At 40.6% G+C, this 25,676-nt stretch overlaps 1 protein-coding gene across 1 annotated transcript in view; it reads left to right on the top strand.

The window, feature by feature from the left end:
* Positions 1 to 59: 59 nt before the first annotated feature.
* The window catches only part of myo7aa (myosin VIIAa), a 49,396-nt gene continuing 23,779 nt past the window's right edge, over positions 60 to 25,676 (top strand). The window contains exons 1-15 of the mRNA XM_062561281.1: positions 60 to 1,029; positions 8,220 to 8,287; positions 14,476 to 14,589; positions 16,757 to 16,909; positions 18,277 to 18,461; positions 19,851 to 19,972; positions 20,386 to 20,528; positions 20,938 to 21,051; positions 21,631 to 21,699; positions 21,811 to 21,895; positions 22,289 to 22,365; positions 22,885 to 23,004; positions 23,281 to 23,423; positions 23,685 to 23,895; positions 25,004 to 25,139. Of these exons, the coding sequence (XP_062417265.1) occupies positions 8,270 to 8,287; positions 14,476 to 14,589; positions 16,757 to 16,909; positions 18,277 to 18,461; positions 19,851 to 19,972; positions 20,386 to 20,528; positions 20,938 to 21,051; positions 21,631 to 21,699; positions 21,811 to 21,895; positions 22,289 to 22,365; positions 22,885 to 23,004; positions 23,281 to 23,423; positions 23,685 to 23,895; positions 25,004 to 25,139 (1,690 nt within the window). The 5' untranslated portion in view covers positions 60 to 1,029; positions 8,220 to 8,269. The remainder of the gene's footprint in view (positions 1,030 to 8,219; positions 8,288 to 14,475; positions 14,590 to 16,756; positions 16,910 to 18,276; positions 18,462 to 19,850; positions 19,973 to 20,385; positions 20,529 to 20,937; positions 21,052 to 21,630; positions 21,700 to 21,810; positions 21,896 to 22,288; positions 22,366 to 22,884; positions 23,005 to 23,280; positions 23,424 to 23,684; positions 23,896 to 25,003; positions 25,140 to 25,676) is intronic.

Here is a 25,676-nt window from a genome sequence, read left to right on the forward strand (position 1 = left end):
GTGCGTTCTGTCTTCAGTCATTGCTGCAATGCAAATCTAGATTTAATTTGCGCGTTTTTGAATTCAAGGAGTGATAAGTGGACTTTTTATAATGCGAGATAGGCAGAGTGGACTGGTTATACTAGAACAAAAAGTCAAGCCAATCGCAGCAGTCCAGGCTTTTTATTAGGTTAGACAAAATAAATATTTTGATTGTACAATTTAATAAGACAGCGCTCTAAAACTAAGAATATAGTCCAAGAGAAGAACAGAGTCAAGAAGAAAAAAAAATAGTACAAGACCGAAAAAGAAAGAACAGAAAAAAGGGAATAAAAACAACCACAGCATGTAATATCACATTCATACAGCATCAGGCATGAGTACATTCCGACTGTTTCATCAGGTCGAGTCAGTATTCATACAAGTGTTTTTTAAGTCCACCCAGTCTAAGACTGGTTCACAAAGATGTAGTTAAATGAAAGAATAATAACAATATAAAGTGATATAAAGACTTTAATGTTTGTACTAAAGTAAGTGTACTTTCCACAACTGCAGTGAGTGTGCCAGTGTGTGTAATTACAACCCCCCCTACAGTCTTCATCACCCCCCACTGACTCTCTCTGTGAGGGATCAGTGGCAGTGAATTAGCTGCTTGCTGTACCAACAAGAAAGGGGGGGGTGTGAGGAGGAGGTAGTCATTTACCGCCACCCCTCTAGACCTTCACACAAACGAGAGAGGGGAGAGAAGGAGGAAAGAGCAGAAGAAGAGAATGAGAAGTAAGGAGTGAAATCAATAGGCAAAGATCTTTAAGTTGGAGAGAGAGAGAGTCATACAGGTAAGAGAAAAAAAGAAAAGGAAGATTGAAAAGGATAAAGGGTTGGGGTTAGCTTGGTTTGAAATAGAGATGATGATGTGCCTCTCTTACAGCTCCTGGGTTGACCGTGTGGTTCTCTACGCCATCCCTCCTTCCAGAGGTGAACATCTTTGACCAAAAGTGGAACACGAGGAGGACAGAAGAAGGGAAGTGCAAGTTGAGATCACACTGAAGGGTAAGGACAAAGTCATGGTGTGAGTAAAACCGTGTAGTTTTGAGAGGTTTCTCGAGAAGTGCATCGTGTTATGTCAACGCTGCAGGGAGCACAGACACAACACGCCTACAACTACTTTGTGATTCAACACTCTGGGACAAAAGCAGCACTTAGAGGTGTAAGTTAATGGTAGACGTTTCCTTTATTGTGGGGGATGTCTGCCCAAATAATGTAAACACCTGTTTTCTTATCAAAACCAGGTATGTTTGTTGGGCGTGTAGTTATGACTTGCTTTTTTACAATGGCTTCTGCAGAGTGAAACCGATACTGAAGTGTCTTAAAAATATGCGTTCTCAGTACTGGCCAGTTCAAAAAAGTGAATCAGATTGCATAATTCTATGATTAAATGAATATACTTTTAGCTGGATTTAATCCCCCAGTAAACATTAAAAACATGAGTTTATGGTTCCTATCTCTAGTTTGACGTTTTCTTCAACACAGCATGATGTTTATTTTGGAAAATGATGCTCAATCTAGATACAAATAGAACACAAAGTGGAGTGTGCTTTAGTGCAGACTTACTGTGGTTGATGCATAGGGCATTTCTACGTCACTCTGCATTTCCAATATGCTAACTTCTGTTTATCAATATTTATATTAAAAAAACAGCATGGCATTGGCGTTATCAGAGATGGGGAATGCAAATTTGCTGAAAAACTGACAAACTAATGGAGGACGTCAGGAGGACTACTCCTACTTCTTATATACAGTGTCTGGTTGAAGCGCGACGAGTGTCAGACGATTTGCTCGTCATCTACACTCGTAGTTTGTTTCTAATAACCCTGTGTACAATGGGTTTGACTAATACACATTTCACAAATATCAAAACAGACCTAACAACAAAAACAGTTTTGTCTTTTTCAGACACGAGCTAACTCGTCTAAATACATCTGTTGTGTTATTTGACAAATTTGACAGTTTCTTTTATGAATTCTGTGATTTTTTTCTTTAAATCATCACTCTGCAGCAAAACCTTGAAACACGTTTAGTCAGGTTTTATTTACTCCCGGTGAATTTGAGCCACAGCGTTTGACTCCCGGCCCTCCCTGGGAACACACACAGCTTTTGTACGCTTATCTTGATGTAAATATTCCAATTACTTTTTGAGTTGGGTGTAGTTGAGGTTGTGTCATAGTCGGTTTATGAAAGAAGAATTCATTGACTTTTTGCGAAAGAGATCTGATTCCAGCCCAGGAATGGCTTTAGCAAACAACTGCTTGTTTACACATGAAGTCTTGTCAAATTGAATTGTAATACTCACTCCTCTTTTGACTCTGTTTTGATCCCCAACAACTGAAGGGAACATGAGAGGACAGTTTAACCCTGTGTTACTGTACAATGGGTCATTTGAATGTTTAGTGTACTGATTCGTATTGATTGCATGTAAAAGCTTAATTGATATTGCTTCATCTTTAAACCAACCACAACAAAGGTCCAGTAAAGGAATGCTTTGATGATTTAATGTCAAACCACTGTGACACTGTCAGACTCAGGATGAACAGCTTCATTATTTCTTCGCTATGGATCACAAGCAGAACCAGAGATGTCTTATTCTTCACTGAAGGCCATTTAGTTCTCTTTCACAACAATACCCTTGCATTCAAAACCGTGACCTTTGTATAGAGCTGCCACCATGCAACTGCTTCACAACGCCGGTATGAACGGTATGACATAACTCATCTTCTTCTCTTTTAAACCTTTCTATTCATCCACTGGGATCCAGCTAATATCATCCGCATTAGCATCATTTTATTTACCCATAGTATACAACCCCCCAATAATGCACTGGAAATTTGAATTGGTAAAAACCTTTTTCACAGTTTAAAGCCCTTCTCCTTTCACCCTCACCAGAAAGTTAATTGCAATCTATCAGCCTTTGGGTTCAATATTCGTCCACAGCAGAGCCATTAGAGCCTCTCCCAGTGGACTTAGGCTCACAGATTGTTGTGTTTAACAAATTGTTCAGGCTAATCAATGAATAGGCTGTAAAGTTTTTTTGGGGGAACTTTTAAGCCGTAATTATTTGAGGTGAGAAAGGGGCCTCTGTCAGCATTGTATTTAAAGAAATAAATCCTGGACACCTATGTCTGTGTACAAGCAAGTGCACAAACACACTCAATCTGCTTCTCCTGAATCCCCTGCTATAAAATTGGATATGTTTTACACGCACGCACACACACACACAGACACACACACACACACACACACACACACACACACACACACACACACACACACACACACACACACACACACACACATGCCATGACGGCACACCACCTTTGTCCCAGACCTCTGCTGGGGGAATTAGATGCTAAAATATTGATGGGAGTGTCATTGTGTGTTTGTTTGTGACAGAGTGAGGCCCGCTTGTAGGTAAGTGTTTTTCTTATGTACGTGTATTTGTGTGCATGTTTCAGTTGTTATTATTATTAGACCTTTTTCTCATTGGACCATTTGTTTTAGTGGAGGTGGGATTCAGCAGCCACATGTTGAAGAGTAGAATTTTGAATCTCGTCTTAATGGCTCCCCCTGATTGGCTTAAAACATTTTATATTGATTCTCTTAATTTAAAACAAATTACACAGTGCATTTGAAAGAACATGGAAGCGTGCCCACACAACTGCTAACAGATACAGGATGGCTCCATGATGCACAACTTAACCACTAGGGGTGGAATCACCTGAGGTCCCACATTATGATATTATTACAATGCTGAGTACTGCGACTTATTGGGATTTTCTCCCATTTTGCAATTTTCCAAACTGCAATTTGTCAGCGGGTGCCGTACAAAACAATATTAAAAAAAAGCAGAAGTGGCTGCGCATACATGGGGACCTTTCTGTAGTTCTCACAATAGAACTACAATACTTCTATTTGTATAAATGAGTTATGCTGTCCCTTCAGCGACTAGGGATTTGAAAGAAGATGACTGTTAAAATGAAATGAAATAGACAAAACATGTACTCTTAAATAAAAGGAAATAGAGTTTGCTGCTGTGTGTTTCTGGCCTTGTAACTCAAAAGTTCAAAGACATTTGCACAGAGAAGGAATGTCAGCATTCTTGCTCAGAAAGAGGAGCTGACCAAAATGCTGTGAGGTCAGAGTGCTCCTTTGGGCTGTGACGATGTCTCCAGTCGTCCAGAAGACAGAATATACCTTTGGTTCGGCCGTTATTGGTTAAAGTTATCGCTGGTGTGTAAGGTGAGCTCTCATGTTCCTAGTATTCCCACAATATTTAAGTCAAAAAGTTTAGAATTTATATAATAAACCGGGCTGGCAATAAATTAAAGAATAATTAATGACTAATCACTATGAAAAGTTGGTTTTTCTTAGAATAGATCCCATAATTTAACAAGTAATAACTTTAGCGTGTATTTTAGACACTGTTGTTTAATTGTATTTTTTAAACACAAAACTACACACATTTAATAGTAATAATAGATTTTATTTGTAGTGCACTTTAGATTTGAAACAAATCCCAAAGTGCTACAGTTAAGATCATAAAAACATCATAAAAACATCAATATAAAACAGATAATGCATAAAAGCTTAATTAAAAGTGATAAGTTCTACTGAAAAGATATGTTTTTAATTCTTTTTTAAAAGTCTCAGTATTTTGATGATCCCTTAGATGGTCGGGGAGGGCATTCCAAATCCGAGGAGCGGCGGAACAGAAAGCCCGATCGCCCATGGTGCTGAGTTTAGTCCTGGGGAGAAGGAGGCGGTTTGAGATCATTGGGACGGAGGGATCGAGTTGTAGTTAAGAGGATGAGTAGTTCTTTCAGATAGGGTGGGGCATTTCCATAGATGCACTGGTGGGTAAGAAGGGAGACCTTGAATTCAATCCTTACGGAAACAGGGAGCCAGTGAAGTGAATGAAGGATGGGAGTGATGCAGTCTTTTCCCACTCTCATCAGGATCCTAGCAGCACTATTCTGAATATATTGCAGTCTCTGCAGGCTTTTGTTAGGGATCCCGATGAGAAGTGAATTGCAGTAATCCAGTCTGGAGGAAACAAAAGCATGGACTAGCTGTTCAGCATCTGCTAAGGTGAATATGGAACGGAGTTTTGCAATATTTCTGAGATGGTAGAATGAGATCTTGCAGAGGTTTTTGATATGGGCTTCGAAAGTGAGTTGTGAGTCAAATCTTACACCAAGATTGTTGACAGTTTTGGAGAGGGGAATGTCGTGACTAGAGAAATTAATACCGGTTATGGAGGAAGACTGGATTTGATGAGAGGTGCCAACAAGAATTGCCTCCGTTTTGGAGCTGTTTAACTGGAGGAAGTTGTGTTTCATCCACACCTTTATCTCCTCCAGACAGGCAGTACGTTTTGAAGACGGGGATGATGATGTTGATGAAGCTGCGTGTGTTTCCGTTTTCATGTACAGTTGTGTGTCATCAGCATAGCAGTGGAATGAGACTCCATAGCGGCTAATGACATGACCAAGGGGGAGGATGTAAGTGATAAAGAGGATGGGGCCAAGGACTGACCCCTGGGGAACCCCGCAGGTGACTGTGTGTTGACGGGACCTTGCACTTCCAAGTGAGATGTACTCTGTTCCGTCAGTAAGGTATAATTTAAACCAGGTAAGAGCAGTGTCAGTGAGTCCGGTGGTTTGATGTAGGCGGTTGAGGAGTATGCCACGATCCACAGTGTCAAAATCAGCAGACAGATTGAGAAGTATGATGAGAGAAGGTGAACCAGCATCAGCTGCCATTCGTAGGTCATTTGTAACTCAAACCAGGGCTGTCTCCGTACTGTGGGCTAATCGGAAGCCAGACTGGAATTTTTCGAAAAGGTTGTTGTGATTGAGGTGTTCCTGGAGGTGGGCGGCAACAACTTTTTCCAGTATTTTAGAGAGGAACGGGAGATTTGAAATGGGCCTGTAGTTTGCAAATGCATCTGGATCAAGGGTTGGTTTTTTGAGAAGGGGCCTGATTATGGCTGTTTTTAGGGCAGACGGAACATTGCCAGACTGGAGAAAGTGGTTTATTACAGTAGTAATCAAAGGACTTGGCACAGAAGTGTTTGCTTTCACTAGGGCTGTATGAAAGGGGTCGAGGGCACAGGTGGTGGGTTTCATCCTTTTAATTATCTTCTCAACCTCTTGCTGTGAGATTTCTGGGAAGCAGTGTAGGGGGGAGATTGCAGGATGTGAGTGGACATTCGGGGTGGGCAGTGGTGAGGATCCAGTAAAGGATGAATGAATTGAGTTTATTTTAGTTTTGAAAAAGGCCAGGAAATTATTAGTGTTCTTCTGTGGCTTCTGTGAGTGAGGGGGTTTGTGGTTTGAGAAGATGGTTTATGGTGGACAACAGCTGTTTGGAGTTTCCGGGACTGTTTCTGATGATTTTTGAGTAGAAATTTGGCCGTGCTTCTGTATGTGATTTTGAGTTAACCTTTTGGTGTTCCCGGAAAGCAAGCTTGTGGACAGTGAGACCTGTGGCTTTGTATCTCCTCTCAATGGCACGTCCAGCTGCCTTCATTTTTCGTAGCTCAGTTGTGTACCAGGGGGGCTGATCGGGAAAAGAGAGTGTTATTGTAATAATCAACTGAGTCCATGGCTGTTAAATAATTTACAGAAAGGATATGCTGGAGGTTGGATGCCATAGTGTCTTGGTTGATGTTTTTCAGATTTCTGAAACAGATTTGGCGTTTTGGGAGTTTTTGATCATCCTTAAGACTGAATTCCACCTGGTGGAACATGTTGAACTAGCGACTCTTCCTGCTGTCCTCGTGCACTTTGCTCTCAACTCTCCATCATTTGCGGCTGTGTTTGAAGTGAAAACAATCTCCCCACATTTAGCCAGGAAGCTAAGCCCAGCAGTGCGTGAAGTGGTCCGTTTGCCACTCATCCCCTTGTGTTTTACACATGATAAAAAGAAAGCTCTCTCCGTCTTCAACCACCGCCTCAAACCTCAACCGCCTTAAACTCTGTGTTGCAGCTCAGGTGTAACCCTGACTCGCCTCTGAAAGAGAAGATTGAAGAAAACGTCTAATGAGGTCGAGGTGTCACGGCTGCCATGTGTCAAAAGAGTCAAAGGATCAAACTCAAGCTTCATTAAGGGACGACTAAATAATTTACTAGTGCTTATATAAACACACACACACACACACACACACACACAACAACATATTCCGGTGTTGTTTTACCAATAAACATGTTCAAAGAAGCAGCAGACACATAATAACTGGGCTTGTTGAAATACTCTTGGTTTAAAAGTACATTCAATAGTAGTGCAGAGTCTGATAATATGCTCCATGTAAAGCACTGTAGTAGGTAGAGCTAAAGAAAAAGGTAACCCTAACCCTAACTATTCAAATGTTTTTGAAATGTTGGTGATTCATGAAAATAGATGGGGCCTACACTATTAAGCATGCAAATTGTCCCAGTTTGGTCCCCATCCTTTCCTCACGTTGACACAGGGACACGATCATAACTGATAATAATAATGTTAAGGCCGTTGATAGTGTTGCATGGCCAGGCGTGCCAAAACACGTATTCATGTACTCACTATTTAACAATTACAAGATGCAGCAGCACACCATACTGCCAACCCCAAAAGAAATAAGCTACAGTGTATGCCTTCTGCTGAGACTAAAAATACAGCTGCTGTCATTATGTACTTGTTTTCTTCTGATTTCCTGTTGACGGATCATCGGTTTATTGTTTCCTTTGCAAACTGTGCTCACGTTGTAGCGCCACACTTAGAAATGGGTGAACGTTTTTTTACATGTATGTCCTACTGGTGAAGTAGCCTTTAGCATCGAAAATGAAGTGATTCAGCAGAGGCAGAGAAATACAGGTAATGTCTTTGCCCATCCCCATGGAATAAAGGATAATACCAAGTAGTTCGGCTCCGTTCATGATAATGACATTTAAATAAACACAAGTCAACATTTGAAAGCTGTGCAGCTCTTACAGGTGTAGATAAACGTCCAGCACATATCTGAGTATTCCCCCGCAGACGCACAATCATGCATAAGGCTTTTAGAAAATAATCACACGTGACCCTTTCCGGCCGCTATATATATATAAATACAGTATATGTTGTTGCTGTATGCAGTTTAATGTAAGAATTGATAACCTTCCTGTAGGAACACACAGTATTTAATGATGTTATTGTTCTCTTGTCTTCAGTGTCCACAGGTGACTGCTGATGTCCTGTCATAAGGACACACACGGGAACCATGGTCATTCTACAGCAGGTAAACACACTCACACGCACACACACACGTAACATTAATACACAGTTAAACTTGTATGCGCACTGTGTAGTGAAGCCACAAAAACTCATTAAGAATCAGCTGTTCAATACACTGCATCGTTTCCACTGAAACCTCTTTGTAGTCAAATACACACACACAACACACACACACACCCCTGTAAACAAGTCTGTGTGTGTATTTGCGTGTGTGCAGGCATGCGTTGGCCACAGTGTCGGTGTTTTTGATTCTCTGTTAACGCGTTGCTGAACTTGTCAGCCTTTCTCATCAATTAATCAGCTGTGACAGCGTTGCCCACTGTGGAGGCCGAAATGGGACGATCCAATAAAGTGAACACACAAACACACACACACACACACACACACACACACAAATCAGCCCCTCAGTGGACATTCATCACACACACTGACCTGTATCCAAACTGTTCATGTGTAATCAAACTCTGCTACTTCCAGATGAGGCAAAGGATTATTTTTTGTCTTTTTAAAGACAGCTATGGATGACAGCTGTGATTTATCATTTGTTTTTCTGGCTCATCTTGGAATTTAGTTTGAAAAAAGGGATTCCTTTTCACAAAATTAACAATTTTCTGAAGGCTCTTTTCCATTTGTAATGGTTTCCCCTTCATTTGGAATTTTTTTCCTCATCAAGACAAGAATTTTTTACATTGGGAGTCTTATTTATTTTAGGATGTCACTGTAGATCTTTACAAATCCATAGATAACAATTATGGTCAGGAGTCCATTGTCACCGATTTACAGCACGGCATTGATCATTCAACACATCAGAACAAGAAGGAAACCTTTGTTGTTTTAGTTGGTAGCAGATCGTGGCTCTCTTGGTAACCATAGAAAGGAAAATGAGCAGCAAGGGTTTGGATTGGATTTTAGAGGACTGTGACAACAAATTACGCCGTCTCAGCTTCAGATACACCACCCTCATCCAGGTAAAAAACATCATTTTTTGAAAACTTGCTTTACAGAAACAGTATCAGGCCATAAGGTTTAGACTCAGGGTCCGAGTCGAACCCATGATAACGTACACCATGAATGTCAAGTCAACACAGGTCTTTGGATTTGTTTGGAATCCCGTCTTACACCACAGTCACGGGGCAGAGTTTTTAACTATATGACAAACACCTACTGAATCAACCTGCATTCACAGCGTCTTCCTAAGATCTGCAGTTTTTGTTGTATTTGTCAACCTAACCTTATTAGTTGGGTAACACCACTTATTTAGTTATCTTAACCCAAACTACGATCTTTCTTAAACCTATCCAACCAGTTTGTGTTTCCTTCACCTAACTTAGTTGTTTCCTGTAAAGAATGTATGTGTGCAATGAGCAGAAATGGACGCTTGTTGCTGGGCTTTCATAGGATAACACATGAACAATTAGTCATTTGTGTGAGACAATTTTTTTTTTTATTGTGTAGCATAGCTTGATAACTGTCTGACGGCTTCTATCTTTTTGGTTTGCAACCGTGGCACAATTGTGTATTTTTGCCTTTGCAGTTGCCGGATCACACATTTACATGTACTGTTGTGTGGTTAGGCCCTATCTGACTGCATCCCAACCCCCATTTTATTGCAACGATTTTTTAATTTAGAAGACCTGCAACGTGTGTAGTTTTAGCTTTTGGTTCGTCTAGATTTTTGTGGCCTGCAGTCCTTACTTACTGAACTGAAGTTAGTACACATCAATTGTAAGGAGATTCAACAAAGCTGAATAGAGTAAAATGTTAGTGTTAATGGTCCACTGAAGCAGGTAGGGAGCGAGCTGGTCTCACTGTGTTTTATGCATGAGTTTATTCTGCACAAATTATCTCTATATGTCACTATATCTCACCCCGAGAACCTTTGACTTATCAAAATTACCAATCTAAATGCAAATGAGCTAAAGATGGATGTGCCTTTATCATTCACATGGCCTCTTAATAGCTGTCTAGTGTCTCCCTGCCTTAAAACGCTCCTTTCAAGTAATTGGATCATCTTTAGTATGTCCAAGAGGCTTTTGTGAGACCAGGGGGGCTGGACCTCAGACGTTTTACGATGTCTCGCTCGCCTGGTCATTGATGGGGTAGTTAATAGGGTACATCTGATCCTGTCTCAACGTTTCAGCGTCTGGTTAATTTCTAAATGTCACTTTAGTTTGGAAACACACTCCTGCACAAAGAGGAATACATTTTTGAAGTTGAGTGATGAAACGTCATAAGAACCAGCAGAGGGCAGACTAGTATGTGAAAAAGACATCTCCTCTGTGCACCTAACCTACAATACACTGAGGGCTACAAAGTGAGTCTTGAGACTCAGCTTTCATGAATCTCTTCCCTTGTGCTTTATTTGAATTTCTTTATTGCTTACCCATTTCCACTTCCCGCATTACAATTATCTTACGCTTGTTACTTTGAAGATTCCCATTTTTGACACCGAGCGCATCTCCCTCTGATAAAGCGTGATTTGTTTGTATGTAGACTTAGTAGCATCAATGCCGTGCTTTTCATTCAAACATTTTGATTTGATTCATTTTCAATGGAATGAATTGTGTCATCCTATTTCATTATATGAACTGTGCTCTGGGGTGTACACTAGAAGCCTCCGGAGGGAGCCTGCAGACGTTATACCACAGGTTCCCAAACAGGACTTGACATACGCTGTGTTCGGACCAAGCAAAGAGGGAGAGATGGATGGATGGATGGAGAGAGAGAGAGAGAGAGAGGAAAAAAACAAAGTTATTTCAAGTTTAATATTTGAAATTAATTTTTTGAACCGGATTCAAGGATGATGCATTTTCAAAACCTTCAGTTGTGGGAACCTAAAAAACAGTCCAGGGAAGACAAAAACGTTAGTTAAGCAAACTTGCTTTTGCCTACACACTTAAACTGTTTTGATTCCTAGCGTACAACTTCACTGTTAGTTCAGTCTCACTTCTCCCATCAGGTTGTTTTCAGCCACAACTGGCCGCTGTTTTCCGAGAAAGAGCTTTATGTAACCCACTGTACTCCACCTGCTCGGCAGAAAAAGCAGACAGGGACAGTTAGGTTGGTGACGTAGCAGAGCATTATGCAACTAAAGAGACGGATATTGATCCCAGGAGTCCCAATAAGAGGGACTATTGGACTTCATATGTCCAAGGGGCCATTATCTTGACTTCAAATAAATAGTGATGTTGTTCCATATCTGCTAAAGTTATGAAGGATTCCACATTAGTGTAAAAATAATCTACACTCTGCTGTTTTACATTTGTGTTCAGAATTGTTTCTTCTTTGACTAGTGATAATAATATGGAACAGGAAGTAATGGAGAGAGATGAGGACGACATGCCCCAAAAGGATTTGACCCGTTTCTCGATTGTTAACCCGAAACCAGAGTTTCTGTCTGCCCTCAGCCTTGCAGCCTTTCCACACAGGAGTGACATTAGCAGGCGTAAGTGAATACCCGGCTCATTTCTGGCCTGAATTATTTACCTAAAGAAAGAAATGATGAGCAACCAAGCACTGGAAATGACATCACTGCTGTCCTCCTAGTAATGGTGGAAGTCTTCCTCTCTGAATCTGTCATGTGAAAAAGTATTTCCCCCTCTTACTGGATTCTTATTTTGTTCCTTTTCACACTTACATTTTTCAGATTAAACTGGGATTTAACTGTTAGATAAAGATAACCCGAGTAAACAAAAATTTTATTTTTTTAAATTATAATTTAATTATGGGGACACCATATCAGACCGATATTCTTTGATTAGGAAATTTACTTTTCTTTCTTTTTTTCCACAGAGGAATGTATATATGACATGATTTTATGTGACAGGATAAGAACTTTAACCTGAATTCAACAACAGTTCATGGTTGTCTCTATAAGCTGATCCTTTACTAAGCTGACCTGAGTTATATCTATGTGCACATTACCACTGTAAGAGATGCATCTGTGCATGATAGGATTGAGAAAGATGTGAGGAAAAGGAAATACAGAGGCAGTGAGGAAGAAATATAAAAGAGGTGAAAGACAAACACCACATTGATCCTTTGTGTTAAATAATTCAACATGTGGTTTCTGATAGTTGGCTATACTCTCCTCGGTTGGCTCTGTCACAAGCTGTGTGTGTGTGTGTGTGTGTGTGTGTGTGTGTGTGTGCGTGTTTGTGCTCGCGCACATGACAGGTGCTTAGTGGTGTAATGTTCAGGTGCCTGAGTTTGCCAGACGGAGTATTTACTTAATTAAACTGACCTGTATATAACACACTCTCAAAAACCATTCATCACAGTATTACACACATACACACACAACCCTTAGTGATCAACTCACATCTCGTGCTGCTGCCGATGAAAAGGCTAGCATGCGGATGTTACATAGATATAACGTTAACCATCTGTGCTGTGTTAGTTTAGCATGTTAGCATACTAATATTTGCCAATTAGCAGTCAACACAAAGTGCAGCTGAGGCTGATGGGAATGTCATTTGCTTTGCAGGTAGTTTTGTCAAATAACTAAACGTAGGAGAACACATCATTTTGATAATTGTGCTGGATTAAAAGGTATTTGAGTATTTCTCAGGGGATCTGAATGTGCGACCAACTTCTCGAACCTGATCTCAACTGAATTCGTCAAATTCACTTGTTGGCATTGGAAAGGCTGCTGGCAAAGGGAGTAAAATGTAAAGTATTTGCATAGTGTTTGAGTAGAGGTAGCATGGCTGAATTGCACTTCAGTACTGTAGGCCTATTTAAGTAGAAATACAGATTGAACACCTGATAATAGTTCCAATGATTTCTGCTGGTGACTGCTGGGAAAATAGATTCATCATCTGGGAACCAAACAACTAATAGTAGACAAAGATATTTCTTGACAGACACACCGTGGAAGCATGATATATTCTCCCCCACCCTTTCTATAACAATTGTGAAATCAGCAGACTGTCAAGAACATTGACAATTTATTTAAAGTGACTACAACATGTACCAGGCCCCCAAGGCATTGCCTCTTTCATTAAAATATCATAAATATCTTTACAACAATGTATCTAAACGTGCTGTTTCATTACATTGTATTAGTAGTATACTAAAATGAAAATACAAACATGCCTAACTTGAAGAATTTACCTTTGCATAAAGGTCTGCGTTGGATCTGTACAGAAATCCAACACCGTGCTTAGCACACACCTGAGGAGGAAGTGACATCTTGTTGCTATGGGGGACGGTGGAGGGAGGAGGGGTTCTCAGAGAGTGAGAGAGAGAGCGAGCGAGAAATGTTGCTGCAGTGGAGAACTTCAGAGTGATCTGACCATCAGTAGGAGGCTGCATATTATTAGAAGGTTTTTAATCGATTTTCCCCACATTGGAACAGGAATATACTGAGAGAGATGAGGCTGGAGTTCACTAACCAGGGTCTTTGACCTTGTTAGAGATCTGATGTCTGACCAGTTTTTCTTTAATATGTAATTAGGCTGTTGAACCATTTCAGATTTATAAATTCTACCTGGGTTTTTGGAAGGCCAACATCAGATCAATTCACACACCATTCCACCTGTGCTTGTGGATCTTTTTTTTTTGCACGCCCGTGTTGACTAGACGTGCGCGCATTTCCGAGTGTGGAAGATTTAGTTTTGTGCACGTGAAGATGTACAGGCGCCGGGAATATGTGGAACTTTATGAGAAGGATCTGGCCAAATGGGCCCTGCTACGCAACGTCAACACCGTGGTGAAACACAGCACGCTGATGCCGGTACGCAACAGAGTGTGTCTGTGTGTGTGCGTGAGAGAGTGTTTACGTTACATGAGTAATAATTATATGTCTGAGGGATTTGTCTTGTGTGGGTACGTGTGTGTGTGTCGCTTTGTTTCATGCATCATGTGCATTAAAGATATTCAAGAGACTTTAATATTGAAGAACTGTGTGCTAACATACATGCATGAATCACACGAATGTGCTTTTCTGTTTTGAACCTGTCAAAGTTACAATACATACTTGTAAGTCTGAAAACAGCATTATTAAAAACGCAAACATTGTGGCCATGCTTGGAGCAACAAAAGCAAACCCTATCTCTGTGGCTGGTTTCCAATCTTTCTCATTTCTCTTATTCTAACCTTGTTTTTTTTCCCAACTATGATTCAACTCATTGGTTTCCTAATCCTAATCCTGGTTCTTAACTGCATTTTTAAATATATTCTTCTTCCGAGGGCGACTTTGTCTGGTTGGACTTGAAGACTGGACGAGAATTTGAGGTGGCAGTCGGCGCGGTGGTCAAACTCTGTGACTCGGGACAGATCCAGGTGCTGGATGACGAAGGAAATGTAAGTGCTGAAACACACTTACAATCAGATTTTATTTTTTATTGTTGGTTTACTTGATATGGTACAGTGCACATTGATAAAAACATCCCGGTGAAAGCAATTTTTCTTTTTAATTGTCTGAGCAAAGGGGCGGTCAAGCCATGTATATATACTTGTAGATGGGACAGACATTTGCACATTTAATTACTAAACTATGCCAACTAAAGAAGAACAGATTTTTTATCAAGAATTTAGTGTCTTCATTTTACATTTACATGATTGTAGGGATGGGCAAAAATACACCAAAATGTGTTTTAATAAATACCCCTCATATATTTAAAAAGGCAAATCCTTATATGCCTTTTAAATAAAATAAATTGGATATTTCATTTTTTTCTTAAACAAAAGGACTTCTACTGTGATGGACTCACTAACTGTGAACTATATTATCATGAACATACAAGCTCCCAATCCTTTCCTCTTCGTATAGCTAGCTACTCAACTGACAAGTTAACATGATGAATACTAGCCTAGCACTAGCCTAGGCCATGCTAGGGTCATTAGCATGTTAGCTTCGATTGCTAGCTTGATATTATAACCATCAACATGTTTATACAACATATGTAGCCAGACCCAGACATCTATTATACCTCTAGCTCTCACACTATGAAATGGTGATAGCAGATAAACTATTTACCTTGACAGACAATCCGTTGAACTTAAAGATCTGAAGACTGAACTTGTGAACTATTTTTTGATTCATAGAGGAAGTAATATAAGTATTATAAAATATAGAGAGTATGTTAAATTCAAAATGACTCCAAAGTAATAGTAAGTACTACTTTCTAGTAGTAAAGTATATTGTTACAAATTACATTCATTTTATTAGCCCGATCAAATGCCAAAATACTTCAAATTAACTTAAATACATATTTCAAATACAAGTAGAAATATTGCGTGTCTCTGCCTGTGAACAGGTTGTTAAACGGTAACTGATATGGGAAACAACCATATAAGGCTTGGCTCCTTTGCTCCCTCTGTTGACATGTATCCAAAAGTACTCATTCATGTAGTCAGGTAAAACCTCTCCCCAGAGACAAAAGCATTCGCCTCTACACTACCAAAGTTTGTTTTGGAAAAGAACATTCATGCTGTTTTGGATACGTTTAACTGTAAAAAAGTGTTGCTTTAATCATGCAGTTACATGAACCTGTTAGTGATGTTCATTTATAACTCTAGATAGATCCCCATGAGACGCCTGGACGAATGGGGGACAGTAGATTTGTACATACTGCAATTTATTTAGCAGATTCAAATACATCCATTTAAGTGTACCCGAGGATAAAATGTAACTGCAACTTGTAACCTCTGATTGAGGGACATTTCTTATGCTGAAGGTCGGCTCCAATGAATTGAATGTATAGATGCATGGATTCTGATGGGAGACACATTTAGCTTTTTGTTTATGTCAAGTTCCTACAGCTTCCTTACTTTGTTCAAATGCCCTGTTAGCTTGTGTAACTGATCACAGATATTTTAAGTTTGCCTTTTCTATAATGGTGAGGAAAAAATTGGTCTTAGCTTTTGTTAATTCCGTTACCCCTTTGTTCCTAGGCATAGCAACATTTTGTCGGCCATGGCTGGATTCATTTTTAATTGCAGTTTTCAAAACACAATCCCGTTCTTCCATTAGTTGTAAGACCTCATGATCCATCCAAAGAACAGTGTATTGAATATTTTTGTGCCTAAATTTGCTATCAGTTCTTGATCGTGTACTCTCATTTCTTTGTGAATTGTGTGTCTCTCAATCTCTATTCCCAACAGTATATTTTCATCCCACTCAATTAGTTTAACAGTGTTTTAAGAATTTCCTTGATTGTTTTGGGGGATTTTAACAGATTCATTGTCTCTGATAAAAGGCCTAAAACGCGTGCTGGATAGATTCCACTCAGATTCCAGTCAGATTTTGGTCAGAGATTTTAGAACTTTCTCAAGCCTTGCCTGGAATATCCTATCATTTTTGTTTAATTGGATAAACGTTTTTTATGTCTGTGGAAAGATTCAATAATGAAATACTCTTTATACTACAACTATACTGTATAATGTGCTCTGTGGTAAACCCTCGCTTTTTCAATTGATCATCCTCATGTGCGTCTGAAATGTACACCCACCCCCCCCTTCCCGCCAGGAGCACTGGATTTCCCCCCAGAATGCAACCAACATCAAGCCAATGCATCCCACCTCCATCCACGGTGTGGAGGACATGATCCGCCTGGGAGATCTTAACGAAGCCGGTATCCTACGCAACCTGCTCATCAGATACAGAGAGAAGCTCATATATGTGAGTACAACTGCAGTACTGTTCTAGCACTACTGCTGCACACTGAATCACCAACAGAGAAAAAGCCACCAGTCCTCATTAAACCTATTTCCTTGAGGTATTGACGTTCCTTACCTGGGTAATGATAGGTGTTTTCATAAATAAGCATACATATTTGAACACGGTGCACATTCTGACAGAGTATTGGAATCTAATATATATATGCTTTATTTACACCGCAATGTAAACAGCTAGTAAGCGTATGGAGCAACAATATACAGGTAAATGTTGAATGGTCTCTAAAACTAAACCTGGGGCCTAAGTCAAGTCAATCCATCCAATCTAAGGAAAGCCATCACATCAATGCAGCTACTAGGTTATCTACTATAACTTTTAAAATCTTTGTCCTGAGCTTACACTCCCTGAATTCACAAATTTCTGCTCTCATCTCAACCTCCTGCCTCTTTGTCTTGTCTCTGGCCCTCCTCCTTCTCCTGTCCTTTTGCCCCTTTTCCTCTAAAGACAAACTGCGGTGGCAGGGTAAGTCAGCTCCCACACGTCAGGCATGGCTGGAGACAGGTCCGACTTCATCTTAAAATAACGCGCCTAACACGTGTAAATAATGCACCGCTGCACGGCCTCTGAAACAGCAGCAGGCAGTGTTTTTCCTGCAAATTGCATGTATGTTGCATGTCAATTTCATCAGTATTCCGTCTCATAAATTCTTGAAGCCACTTGCAACTCGAAAGTCAATTTATTTGATTTTGCTCTGCACAAACATTGCAGCTACATTTTTTTGATAATTTGCATCTATCATGACAAAAGTTTGTTTTGGCAAAGACAAAATGGAAAAACACGGGTTTTACGATGCAGGTTCTTTCATCACTGCAGCCACAATGCTGCTTTCTTATCCTTAATAAGAAATGGTACTTGGAAACTTTATCCTTGTACTCAACTGCATTTAAGAAGTAAATGTGGCACATTTTACTAAGCCACATTTGTTGGACAGCTGTAACAACTTTGCATATGTCAAAAAACATCTTTCAAACAAAACACACAAAACATCATCTGACAGATTCACTTCATTCTCCAGAATGAAGTGAATTTGAGGGATTGAGTTATATTTTCTCACCCGCAGAGTGCAAGTGTAGCAGAAGAATTTTAGTTTGGATAAACACATTAGAACATTATACCGCACAATATGGTTTTCAGGACTCAATCATCAACATTATTTATTATAATAACTACAATCTTTCCAAGGTTCATGCATCTGAATGCTTCTGCAATGCCGCCGCTGTCCAGTACTTTCGACGGATCATCGGGATGAGACTGTCCATAAGTAATCCTCATCATTGACCATAGCTCATCCTTTTCCTCTCTGTGTACAGACGTACACCGGCTCCATCCTGGTGGCCGTCAACCCGTACCAGCTGCTGCCCATCTACACGGCCGACCAGATCCGCCTCTACACTAATAAAAAGATTGGAGAAATGCCGCCCCACATCTTCGCCATCGCTGACAACTGTTACTTCAACATGCAGAGGAACAACCGCGACCAGTGCTGCATCATCAGGTAGAAGGGAGTTCAGGCCACAATGTAGAAGTGGCTCAACTACAAATCCCCAACATGTGGCTAATATTTTAGTCAGTCAGTGGGTCCACCACTTTGGTCCAGAGTGAAATATCTCAACGCATATTCAAATCATACGGAAGCTGAAATTTCCAATTTTGTTTTAATTTATTCAGGACGGAGGCGGGTGATCCGTTAAGTAATAGAATTCACTGGAATATCTACTAATATAAATGTTAGAATATAATACAATATATAACATCACATCTAAGTAACGTGACTTTGGTAACCAATGTCGTGTTTTTAAATTCACATAGGACTTTAAAACAAACTGCTCTTACTTATAACGTTAATGTAACCAAAAGGTGGGTTTCCTTACCAAGAGTTAATTAAAAGCCCAATAGATGACGGGTTTCTAAAAGCATCTAAAAGAATCTCACTAGTCGCCACTGTGTCAAGGTCCTCCTGTGCCCTTCTACTCCGTGCTGCTCCAACAGCCGCCCCTCCCGTTTCGCGCCAGGCTCCTTAAAAAGGTGCCGAGTGGCACACCTGCCGTCAATTTCTGGCACGCACCTGTCGACCCTAATCAGATGCCATTAGACACACACACACTTATAAAACAAGGTAGATAACAATCAAACAACGTGGTGTCTAACGGTTACATTAACTCTATCATGCTGCTCCCCCCCCCCACCATACAGCCCCTGACCCAGACATCCACTCACCTGAACCCCCACAGGGTCCCTGTACTGTTCTTATGAACACCAAGGTACCAACACACATTTATTACAAATACACAACGAGCAGCTCACGTTACCTGCGCTGTTAATAGCAGCTCGTCAGTAATAAATGGGTTTGCTGTTGTCTTTTTTATTGACAACATTGATGGAATCTCCTCTGCCTTAAGATCGCAATATCACTTATAGCTGAAAGTAATTAGGAATTAGTAAAGCATTATACATTAACTTATTTAATTTCAATTTAAAATAACCGGAAAATGTTTTTCTCTCAGCCTGAAATATATCATGCTCCAGAGGAGAAAGGTTTCTTCATACATTTAAGGAAATTAGAAGAAGTTTTTTTTCTTTATCTGTACTTTATACGTTTTTCGAGTTTCAAGGTTCAGCAGGTTGCTAGACAACGGAAGCAGTGGAGGTAATGCTGATGACGTAAGCAGGAGGTCCCCCCCCCCCCCCCCCCCTGGCCAGACCGTCCCATGTCAGAGACCTTTAGGTTCAGCCTATGCATTGGTTGGAGGACCAGCCCAGGTCTACCGCAAAGGCTGCTGAAGGCTACAAGGATGCAGCCTGGCGACTCAAGCACAGCTTGAAAGTCTGTGTGTGTGTGTGTGTGTGTGTGTGTGTGTGTGTGTGTGTGTGTGTGGCTTGGTAGTGGGGAATCTGGAGCCGGTAAGACAGAAAGCACCAAACTGATCCTGCAGTTCTTGGCAGCCATCAGCGGTCAACACTCCTGGATAGAACAGCAGGTCTTGGAGGCCAACCCTATACTAGAAGGTAGGAACACAGAGATGGTGCAGTCCACTGATTGCAAGGGAAGATGATGAAGTAGAAAGCTAGAATGTATATTTTCTGGTGCCTTTTATAGCTGAGCTTTAGATAAGTTGCCTGTCAATTGGTCGCTTCCTGTAGCATGTGACCAATATACAAAATGGTGCAACATGCCAAACTTAAGGCTTTAACAAAGCAGTCCAGAACGGATGTGTGAATACAACTGTGTCAGAAAGGAGAGAGAAGACCTGTATAAACACAAAGTGTCAAGTTAAGACACTACGGTCTGGATATGGTATTAATATTGTGTTCACTTGAAAATGTTCTAACACGTGTTACGTAATAACGCAAAAGAACTCACCTGCTGCTGCGTTATCCATGCATCCACATGACATCATCACTACCTTCTTGTCTTCTAGCCTTTGGCAACGCTAAAACCATCCGCAACGACAACTCGTCTCGTTTTGGGAAATACATTGACATCCATTTCAACAAGAGAGGAGCCATAGAGGGAGCCAAGATAGAGCAATACTTGCTGGAGAAATCCAGAGTCTGTCGACAGGTACGGCAAGACCTGTCCACCTGCTCACCCTTTAAACTCCTCAGCATTACAATGTCCTCTTCAGACTTTACCTTGACTAAAAACACTAACATTGTAGCACATAATGGCTCTCATCTATAACAAGTTGGCTTATTTGATAAAATTGATAAAATTGCACTTTCTTGTTTCTTGTTCTTCTGAGTTTGTATCCCTATGGTTGAAATCCACTTATTGTAAGTTACTTTGGATAAAAGTGTCAGCTAAATGACATGTAATGCAGTGTTTGTGGATGATATTTTCATTTCCTTTAAATTTAATTTATATTTCAATAAAATAGTTGTGATTCCGTTCTTCCCACTCAGCATGTGTCTGTCCTGCTGTTATAAGTCAAAGTTCACTTTGATTTTGGTCTCTCTCCCTCCTTCTGTAGGCCCTTGATGAGAGGAACTACCACGTCTTCTACTGCATGCTAAAGGGCATGACTGCAGAGGAGAAAAAGAAACTGGGTCTGAGCAAGGCCACTGACTACAACTACCTGACCATAGTGAGTACTGTGTCCCCTCCATCCTCATGTGGGCTCTGCCGGTCACGTTGTTAGCAACCAGTGAGCTGTTGCCACCTTTGCCTCTAATAAAAAGTACAAGAAAAAGCCTTGTAGTTCTGTGAGAGACCAAAAAGAGGCACAGATGCGGTGTAATGTCAACGTATATGCAGACATGTGTGGCTTTAAATTTGGAAGGACATTGATAGGTTGGGAAATAGCCCTGAACATGAGAAGTGGAGGGGATGAAAATCTAGCACTTTGGAAGAAGACAAGACGAGACAAGTGACTTTTTATTTTTTTTCTCTCCCCTGGGTTGTGTCAGGGTATGCTGCTGCTCAGATACACTTTAAAACAGCTTTGGTTGGAAACATCTTTCTTAAACAACAACTAAGCAAAGGCTGTGATGATCAATTGAAATACTTCCTCTAATATAATAGCTATATAACTCATTTTAAAATGTGATATGTTTTGTTGGTTACAGTCAAACAGCAATGAATCGCTGAAATATAGGTAAAAATACTTAACATAAATGATTATGTTTAATATTGAGAGTGCCTCTCTTGGTCTCTTCCACTTCAGGGTAACTGTACAGTGTGTGACGGCCGAGACGACATGAAAGAGTACTCCAACATCCGCTCAGCTATGAAGGTACTGATTCAAACCATCAGCAGAGAGGCATGAGATCCAGGTGTAACTTGGAGTTAAGAAACAGATAAAGTTCCACCAGGAGTTCTGGTTCTCATGTGCTCTGTTCTCCAGGTCCTGATGTTCACAGACAAAGAGAACTGGGAGATTTCCAAACTACTAGCTGCTATATTACACATGGGAAACCTCCGATATGAAGGTACAGCCAAAAAGGTTCTTGGTGAATTTTACAACACTGTGTAAGTGTAAGTCTTCTTCATTCTTCAAGTGTATTGTACCTCACCGTCATATTTTCAGGTGGATTTTCTTCACCCTCTCTGAGCATTCTTCATACTCTGCAGCCACAGCCCACATGAGAAAACGCTTTGGTTCTAAAGCTTAGCAGTGCTACATGCATGCTGTTCTACCTCATTGGAAATATTTATATATATATATTTTTTTTGGGGGAGTGTTGCCACACCAGTTTACACATCCTGTTCTGTTTTTTGTTATTCTAGCATTATTAAGGTATGGCAGTATAACCCTGCCCAACATTGAGTGAGCCACTTGACAAGCTTCATATTCTTTAAGCTGTTGACCTTTGGCCCTGCAGCTCGCACCTACGACAACCTGGATGCCTGTGAGGTCATCCGCAGCTCTCACCTCACCACTGCTGCTATGCTGCTGGAGGTGACAACCCCCCCCAAACACACACACATACAGGCACACGCACATACGCACACACACACGCACAGCTTTTCAATCGGTTCATTATGTAAACAGGTGGTTTGGACGCAAAACGAAGAAGAGACGGCATTTACAAAGCTCTATTGTGAAATAAACTCCAATACCATATTTTTTAGAGTAATACTACATATAGTGAGTATATATACTCAAGTATCAGCGCTGTGTTTGCAAAGGCAGTGGCAGTTTTGTTGGCCCGTAGGCCGAAAGAAGAACTGACTAACATCAGGAAGAACATTACGTTTTGTACTCGCTGTTATATATGTATGGAAGTAAATCTGTGTCATCGGGTGTTGAAATAAAAAGGTGATTGTAGCCATGTCCAATAATAACGGGGCTTTAACTCTTCTTTATGCCATCAGTGTGGTTTGTGTCTGTAAGATTCCGTAATAGACAGCTGACATTTGTACATTAACAGACTGTATTGGACATACATAAAACAGATTTGTGTATGTGTGTGTTTAGGTAGATGGCAAGGACCTAATGAACTGTCTGACCAGCCGAACTCTGATCACCAGAGGAGAGACCGTCTCTACCCCTTTAAGCATAGAACAAGCTCTGGATGTACGGGATGCTTTTGTTAAGGTGAGATACCTGATTGTGTGACCTTAAATATAGCCAAAACTAAGATCCATTACAGGAGGTTAAATTTGATAGTTTTTTTTAGCACATACTGCAGAAAACCTTTGGAAATAGTTTGGTAGTTAGTTTAGTATTTTAAATCCTGCTTTTTTTCTGCATTTCTGAGTGCATCATCACTACCTGTAGATCATGAATTAGGTTCAAAATGCTGTAGGGCTTTAACGTATTAAGGGGACTGGACTGGACTGTGTGTGTGTGTGTGTGTGTGTGTGTGTGCAGGGAATATACGGACGCTTGTTTGTGTGGATTGTGGAGAAGATCAACGCAGCCATCTATAAGCCAACGTCCTCACAGCCCAAAGCTCTAAGACGCTCCATCGGACTGCTGGACATCTTCGGCTTTGAGAACTTCACTGTGAATAGGTACAGCCCGTCTCCAAAGGCCTGAATCGTACAGGACTGTCATAGTGACACGACCAGCTGATCCAATAAGCATCCTCCTGTCGATGGGAATGAGGGGCCACTGTTAAAACACAATATCCCAAGTCTCCCTGCTGTTTCTTTTCATTTGTAGCACCTTGTTCTCTTTAGGTTTGTTTGCTTCCTGTTTGTGGATTTGGCATTTGTGCGGAATAATATTGTCTCCATTTGCTCATGCCGCTTTTCGCCCCTTCTATTCCGTAGCTTTGAGCAGCTGTGCATAAACTTTGCCAACGAGAACCTGCAACAATTCTTTGTCCGGCACGTCTTCAAACTGGAGCAGGAGGAGTACAACCTGGAGAACATCAACTGGCAGCACATCGAGTTCACCGACAACCAGGACGCCTTGGACATGATCGCCATCAAACCCATGAACATCATCTCGCTCATCGATGAGGAGAGCCGGTTCCCCAAGGTACGCGCACTCAGGGGGTTGGATGATGGGTTTCTCAGTTCCAGGGAATACACACTGCAGCAAAATGCACTCTGCTATAGTGGTGGCTGGTCCAAAGAGGGCCATGGGGCGTGGCCCCAACTCAAGTGACAAAAAATAATAAAAAGATTATAATTTTTTTAAATTATATTAAAAATACATTTTATAAATAATCAATATGTGTGTATTTTTGTTTTTGAAATATGGAATAAACTAAGTAATATTTGTAAATAAAAATATCTGCGCAAAATATATGCTTTTCCTCCATGAGCTGAGCTCGGGCCAGGTCCCAAAAGGCGGGTCTAAGAAGCAGTCTAGCCTATCACTGATAAAGATAAATGAGTGACATAACTTCAGCATCCAAAAATACATTCAGCTTTGGGCAAGACCTTCGCTGGCCCTAAGCTGCGCTCTCTCAGGGCGAGTCTCGCTACGCTCTGTTTTAACAACAATGGCGACTACAAGCAATGTCCTAAAACTAGAACTAAAACTGAAAAAAAATCCACAAGTCGCCACTGCTCTGCAGTATTTTTGGTCCATTTACCAGTGCTGTTTTAAAAAAACATGTCAGTATGATCTTGACATTTTGCAAAAAACGGGTTTGGGTTAGAAAATTGATGTCAATCACTCTCACTGGGCTAGCTCCCAAGCAGGCAGGAAGTCTTACGTTGGGTTTGTGTCCTGGATATTTATTATTGAATGCCAATTGCAAGACTTGTAGTTTGAATCTATATTTTTCATAAAAATAACAGCTATCACTTTTTAAAATCTCTCCGGAGGCACATTATATTTTCCGGTTGACTGTCACTGTAGTGTCGTTTAGGGAGAAGAAGCTGTAAAGCAGTAAAGACCACTTTACCATACCTGCTGTGAAGAAAAAACAGACGCACAGATAGATTTGGACACTAGCTAGTTAATAAAGGGGAGTATTTAGTTGCTAAAGGGACGGGTATTTTTCTAGGTAGTTGGTGGAGACCAAAACCAGAGCTAAAAGAGAGAAAATGGTCACCACAACAACTTAAAAGAAGTGACTGGCGAGTTCACCAGGGGCCTTACATATATTATTATGTCATTTGTTTCCTTCTTGCAGGGCACAGACACCACCATGCTAAACAAGCTGAACTTTCAACACAAGCTCAATACGTACTACATTCCTCCAAAGAACAACCACGAGACCCAGTTTGGTATCCAACACTTTGCTGGAGTGGTTTACTACGAAACAAAAGGTCAGAGTCACTTCATAAACAACAGGAGGAGATGATGAACATATACAATATTTAATTAAGCCTGTTTGATGTACTTCCTTCTGCAGTGTTGGGAAAGTAACTTTCTACATGAACTAGTTCAAAGTTCAGTTCACAAATTTTAAAATGAACTAGTTCAGTTCATAGTTCAAACTTCTAAATATTTGATCTATGTTTACAGTTCCAACTATTTCAGTTCTTTTTTTTCCATATCTTTCTGCAAGCTATTATTTTTCAAAATTATTGCCACAGCCCATATAGAACCACAGACAGCAATTATGTTATCAGTTTTAACACTGAAGCTATGCATCAGATTTAATCTTCATATCCAATTTTGAATCCTTATCCAACCAGGGTTTACATTAGCATAGAGGGGACAGCATTTCCCCTTTGTTGCTTTAATGTTGCTGTCCATTCACTCCACACTAGCAGCAGCTGCAGCGTTCACCCCTACAGTACATTCTCAAACACATGCTGCTTGAATGGTCTTTTTTAAATAAGGAATAAAAACACGACCGT

Source organism: Pungitius pungitius, chromosome 3 (assembly GCF_949316345.1).
Source record: "Pungitius pungitius chromosome 3, fPunPun2.1, whole genome shotgun sequence".
Lineage (NCBI taxonomy): Eukaryota > Metazoa > Chordata > Actinopteri > Perciformes > Gasterosteidae > Pungitius > Pungitius pungitius.